General features: G+C 36.5%; 1 protein-coding gene across 1 annotated transcript; it reads right to left on the reverse strand.

Moving 5' to 3' along the window:
• Positions 1–643: 643 nt before the first annotated feature.
• On the reverse strand, positions 644–6,811 carry LOC104077765 (chromosome unknown open reading frame, human C12orf66; the record flags this gene model as incomplete). The annotated part of the gene is made up of 2 exons (XM_009579128.1): positions 644–1,743; positions 6,519–6,811. Coding segments are annotated over 2 exons (1,110 nt in total), but the record flags the coding sequence as incomplete, so codon positions are not given.
• Positions 6,812–7,075: the final 264 nt, after the last annotated feature.

Here is a 7,075-nt window from a genome sequence, read left to right on the forward strand (position 1 = left end):
AACCAGGTTGACCCTAACAGCAAATCACAAAATAACTCATTTACAATGGGCATTTCCTACTGCCTTTTTTTTTTTTTCCTCAAGGTAGGCTGACAAAAGCACAATTTGAAAAGAGCTTTGCTTTTTCCATGGAGCTATTCTTTCTAGAATACCTGCTCAACTCAGCTTGCCTCCTTCAGTTAATCCGAGCCAAGACTGGTACTGGACACACAATGTCACAACACTCCAGTGAATACTGGCCTTCCAGCCCATGCTGCAGCTTTTTTTGCCCCAGCCTGGATTCTGGAGCAATGACAAAGCTTTATGACACAGGCTGTTCAGAATAGAGACTGGTGCTTAACAGAGAAGAGTGTCAGAGACCTCAATTATCATTTTAAACCATTTGAAAACTAAGTTATAATTAACAATAGTGCCTTTTGTGATTCTTGTATTTTTATTTAAAATTTATTCTTGCAGGTTCGCTTTTTTAATATTCCCTTGTATCAGTGTATAGTTCCCAGAAATAATTCCTGTCAGGCAATGCAGTTTTCTGAAAAGATAGTATCTTCCATCCTCACCACATTTTCAATAAACCCTGTAGAAGTCAGTCAATGATCAGACTAAGATAAAGTGCATATATTCCTTTCTGATACAGGCAACAAAGTTGTGGACTGAAAAAATAAATCATACTGAAACCACACAAAAAAAAATCCTCCTGTGGATTTTGCACCCCACAATTAAGTTGTCCCACTGAGTACTGCCCAAAAATACTTTTCTTCAAGTGTCTGTTAGCTTAAAAAAAAAAAAAAAAAAAAAAGAACTTATAACATTAAAAATAATGGTTCCTTTTTAATTAGACTGAGAATCATGAATTTATGTAATCCTTGAAAGCTACGGCTCCCCCAAGGCTGGCGTACTGACTTGACAACTTGTAAGTAGTTTGCATTTTACCCTTTGGATCCAGGCTTCAAACTTGCAAAAGCTTTGGAGTTCTTAAGGGAATGTGAAATTTCATTGAGAAAAGAAATAAAATGATAGTCCCTTTCTGACTTCTTGGACTCAAAAATAACTACAATGGTAAAGTGAGGTTCAGGGCGAGTCAGAAAGTATGTGCTTTGGACTTTGTCATCGTAGAAGTGAACAACCTTCTCCAAACTGTTGAGGTCAGAGGTTCTATCAGTCATAATCATGATTACATTGGGCCAGTGCATAACAGGCCTGTCGCTGGGCAGAGACACCACTGCAGGGTACTGATCCACTCCTTTGGGGGCTTCCCTATAAGAATGGGGATGATGATAACCATGTCCCTGAAAACTCTCTGATCCACGATTGTCAAAAATTAAGGAAACATTGATGGCATCATATTTCCGGATGAAGCTGGAAATTTTCCCAAAGTAATCAGGATTTGTTTTAGCAGTCAAAGTTTTCATTTCAGATGCTGTTGTTTGTCGACTAAGGGCCTCATGAAAGTAAAAGCTAAACTTGGCAAGGAGAATGTTTTTGAGCTTCATCAACCAGAGGAAGAGGTGCGGAGGTTGTACAGCCTTCTGAGACTGCCCTCCAAACAGATGCTTCTTGGTCTCTCGCTGTTTCTCAAAAATTTGGCCCCAAGTCTGTAGTTTTGTGTGAGCAGTGTGCAAGTTGACCAGGGATGGAAGGAACTTCCACTCTGAGATTTGAGCCTGAGCCTTTAAGAGATGTGCAAGCACATCCACTTCCAGCTGGAAACTGCTTTCAAGAGGACTGAGGATTGGATGATGAAACCTAGAAAAAATAACATTATTCAAGACATGAGAACTGCTGTACACAACAGTGAAATAATCAGATAGTATTTGTCAATTCACTGACAGAAGACCAAACATCAGAGTAAAGTGTAAACCAAAAAATAACATTGTTAATTTTAAAAAACAGTTCTTTTAACATAATCAGGGCAAATAACATTAATGTATTTGACAAAACACCTGTCAGATATTTCTCTATCAAAGCAAGGGAGTTATAGTTGATCAGTTCAACAATAACCACTGCATATCTTGATCCATGAACTACTATAGCACCATCTCTCTTTAAATTCAGATGGTTTTGTTCCAATTTAAAATCCCTTCTGGTGGTAAAATATGTCTTGATACTTCTGGAATAGCAGTAAGACATTAAGTTAAATCAAAGGAATTATGTTATAAATTTGCTGTTTGTATAGGGAAGCTATGAGGATGCCAAGCCGAGCTTTTTTTTTTCCTTTTTTTAAATTCACAATAAAATTGTGATGGGAAATTAGTCTACAGAACCATGACTAATTGTATTTACCAATGAACCTGGTCTCAAACTTCAAACCTTGATGTACTAAAGCAATGAAGGGGAAAAACATTTGGCAGGATTTCACCATATCACAATGAAGACGCTGTAACAATCAATTTCCCTCTCACTAAAAATTCAGGTCAAGATCAGCTCTCAATTTAACAGATGTTTAAAAAAAAAAAAAGAAAAAAACCACCAAACCAGCTCATCTACCAGATAGAGTTCATCTACCAGGTAGAAGTGCCACTGCACATCTTATTCACAAGAGTGATCCTACTACTAGAACAAATCTCGATGAAATGTAATTTTATAGATCCGTTCTATAGCTTTCTCTTCTCATTTCATTTTTTCTAAACATCAGGAAAAAAGACAGATCCAGCCTACCTCCCTTCCCTTGATACTCAAATTACTTGTAAATTTATAACATCATCATCGATAAATACACACTTAATTCAAACTGTGCAAAACTGTTCCAGTTACAGAGGCTAAATATGTAACTTTAGAAAGAACGAGTCTTCAGCAAAGACAGAAGTGGCCTTTTTAGTAAATGTTTAAAATAACATTCCCTAATAGGCATTTAGGACTCTTAAAGAGGTCTCCAACAAAGAACAACCAATAGTTCACAGACAAGACTTGATGAGGTTTCCACTTAAGTAAAGATAGATTTATACCCTCACTTCAGAAAAATATCGTGGGTATGGTTATTGCTTTAAAACAAAAATTTATACTGAATCCTTCCAACCTTTAACAGCTCATCTTCAGACAAAGTGAAAGCAACTCCATTATTCACCTCAGCTTCCAGGACACAATACATATAACCAATTTTGGAAATACTTGGTTCAAAACCAAAACACTTAATTTTGCTGTGGACTGGAAGAGAGAATGATAATTTTAGGCTTTTCATACCTTCTTCCTTCACTATTTTCTCTTTGACTTTCCATCAAGCTCTTGCCAAAACGTTAATTCTTAGGCTTGTGAAAATTGTCTAACAAATTTATCACTATTTTTAAGTGTCTCTTTTTTTGACAGCCACGATACATGTCTTGAAAGGATTTGCTATTAAGATGCAAGTCCAAATGTATTGAAGAAAATGAAATGATGAATATCGTAAGTCAGTTGATGCACCATATTCTGCAAACAGGCTAGGTTGAGTGACCCAGCCACGTTCTGTACACAGTACATGTCAGCAACCATCATATGTACCTGCTATAGCAGAGATACAGTAATTACTGGCTACTTTGGTGAGCTGAGAAGTCCAGAGTATATTTACACTTCTTTGAACAAACAAGAGTCAATTAAAATAATATTCTGCTAACAGTCAACATTATATATTTCCAATGTTTCTGGTATTCAGCAGAAAAACAGTTTTGTTGCCATGTATTAGAAAGGGGAAAAAAGCATTATGCAACATTATTTATTCCAAATATTCCCATCAAGTGCACACTTAGCACAGTGTATTCAACACACCTGCAGTCAGACCAAGAAGGTTATTCTTCAACCTTAAAAGCAATTAGAAAATCCCTACTAATGCAGTACTGCCAAGTCTTCTGGACTAACATTATAATGTACGGCTTCCCACTTCTACTTTGCTTCATGGCTCACAGCTATTTTCATGTTTCACTGCACAGCAGGATTTGTGAAACTGTTTTAATCCAAAAATACACACCAGCTGAGAAGCTTGATATGGTTGCAGAATAAACTAACAGGTTATGTACTCAGTATATATGCTGCAATTAACTTTCATAACACAGAAGCATCTGACTGAGCTCAGCATCACATGAAACAGACAGGTTTTTACAATATTTCAATAAGCCAGAGCGCTAAGACTTAAAAACGCATCGGAAAATTGATTTTTTTTCCCTCTAATCATTCTCAAAAGCAGAGGGATGCTAGAGTTTTGTTTTGCAGACTATGAAGAAGCCTCATTTTTCTGTAACTTTTTATTTCCTTCCATAGATGACACATGCATGCATGTATTTACAAAATGCTGACTAGATGAAAAACATTTAACACTTAAAAATAGTTACATCAAAATAGGTTTACTAGTTACTTATTCATTTTATACTAAGCTTTTAAAGGATCCTGCTTCTGATGCTGTTTTAATTATTTCAGTTAAGATCCCACTCAAACCAACAGTTAAAAAATTCAGGAAAAGTAACTTCTCCAGCTGTATTCTACAGAAAAAGAGAGGAAGATGTCTAGTATTGGCTGTGTACAAGTCAGCAATAAGTAGTAACAAAATAGCTTTAAACTGTTCAAGAGTTAATAATTTTTCAGATACAGACAATATGACTTGGTTGCTGACAGTCAATTAATTCTGTCATTCCTTTACCAGCAAGCAGTTATTTGCTCTACATTATCTGAACAGCTATTTTTAGATGTAAAGGAAAGAAACCAAGGCCAGAACCTACCTACAGAACAGATGCCCTGTCTGGCCTTAGCACAGTTGGCTGAAATAATGGCACACATCCTCAACTACAAGTGAGGAATGTATTGACAGAGGGAAGAGACTGGGTAAAGATGAGTTTATTTGACCTTTCACCTGAGAGGGTCAGGTAGAGACTGTAAAACAGAAATGCCTTCCAGCCAGCACACATCAACATAACAGCCCCCAGAAACTGATCTGAGATATGAAGAAACTAAAGGAAGGACTAAAGGAAGATACCATTATCCCCACTTTTTTCAGAAATATTCTGTACATGACTGGGGAGGACCACACAGCAGCTACTGAATTAATTCTAACAGTATCTTAGAACGTCTCCATCTTAGAGATTGCTCATTAACCCAAAGCAAGATCATCAGTATTTTTCTCATGGAGACACTGCTTATTTTTTGAAAGAGGTTATTATAATGCCTTAGAAGTACAGAGGTATCACTGAAATTTATTTAAATACCGTAGTAAAACATTTCGTATGTAACAGTTTCTAGTCACTTTGTCAAAGTACCAGTTTTGTTTTTCAGATTTTTAACAGTGCTGTTGACATGCTCAGAACAGATGGCAATGCTTAGTGTACAACATAAATAAACTTTTCAAAAAAAACTTACCTCCCTTTACTCTTTAATGTTTATTGCACCAAGGAAAAAAATATTTAAGTTTCATTTTTCATTGGACTAACAGCCCTGATATTGTAAGGGTTCACAAACCAAGAACTGCAAAACAATCACTAGTAAGATCATGCAGACTAGTTTTGATTTTCAAGTAGCAAAATTACGTAGCAATTTGTCTAAGTTATTCCTAAAAAAATAAGGGGGTCAGCTGCAAAATAAGGGAGGCAGCTTAGATTTGGAACGTCAGAAAGCAGCACTGAATTATTCTGATTTTTCCTAGGTGTACATTTTAAAAATTGTAACTGAAAAAAACAGACCTCAGAATATTGTCCCCAAATGTCTTATGAGACACTATCTCACTAACAAAGATTTTAAAAAATTCAACTACATTTGAAAGTTATCTTCCTACAATGGCTACCTTGTTTTGTTTTAAAATAAAGAGCTAGGATTTGAGTCTGTTGACAAGAATTCAAAAATTGTCTCTTTTTTAAACTGCCATCACTTTCAAGGCTCACATGTGTTAGATGTGAAATACCCACCCCAGAGTAATTTAGAAACATCCTGGGATTCTTGTAACAGGAACTGTTAGATCTTAACTTCAAGAAACCATAATGGCAGGGGCCAAAGACTCAGAGGTGCTCCTTCTACTGGCTCCAATACCTCTCAAGAGAAATGATAACAGAGCACCATAAAACCCTACTAGGTAGACCAGATAGCAATGGTGTAGCTTTTAGAATCAAGCAGACATATATTCTAGTCTAAAAGTAAAATTGTCACACAAATATCTGTTTTATTTACATATCAGTTTTACTGAAGTCCATATGGAATTAAGTCTTGTTTTCCCTCCACTCCTAACGAAAAAGCACAAGAAGTCTTACATCTTTTATAATGAAAACGACTCTTCCTATCTGCTGAATATGAACATGCAGAGTATTAATTAACAAATAGGGAAGATGGCTCCTAGAACATGATGAGCAGAAACACTCTTCCTTTTTTATTTTTCTTCTTCAGGAGTCATATTTTGAGACTTCACGCATCTGATGCTGCTGACCAACATTGATTTCAGCATGAATTCATGCAAGGGGCTGTGTTGCTCAGCAGTCAAAGGACAGCAAAGTCTTTAGGCTTGCTTTGAACCTCAACATAATTTATTACAGATCATACGTCTGAGTACTTACTGCCAGCAAATAAGCACTGACCTTGAACTGTATTTCTTTAAGATGGATTCCAAAATGTTTACCAGTTCCTCAGAGTTAATGAACTTTTGGGTGCTGAGCGTGTACATTTTTTCATAGAAGTCAGCAATTTCCATCCGAGCCTGAACAAAAAAACAGAGCTGTTCAGACAGGTGAGAAAGCAGCTCTTCCAAGTGAGGAGCTGTTCCTCCTAGAGCATTGCGACCCGTTGCCACCACCTTCTTCAGCTCATTATGCAGAGATGTGTAGATGGTTCGGATGGAGTCCTTTCGGCTGAAGAATGACTGACCACCTGTTCAGATAAATATGGAGGTATTACCAAAATCCAGGGACAGCAAAGATAGACAGCAGTACTGGAAAACTGTATAGAACCACGCTTGCTTTCCCGTAGGTCTTCCTAAGTGTTGTCTGATCACAGTATTTTTTTTTTTTTTAATCAAGAAACAAATTTCAATGTATTATTTTGGAAGTAACTGAATTACACATAGCATATACTCAGAAGCGCTTTATGTAATTTCATGCAAGTTACACTTGTCCAAATTCATAACTCAGCAGCCAAT

The sequence above is a fragment of the Fulmarus glacialis genome, unplaced genomic scaffold, assembly GCF_000690835.1.
Source record: "Fulmarus glacialis isolate BGI_N327 unplaced genomic scaffold, ASM69083v1 scaffold3286, whole genome shotgun sequence".
NCBI lineage: Eukaryota > Metazoa > Chordata > Aves > Procellariiformes > Procellariidae > Fulmarus > Fulmarus glacialis.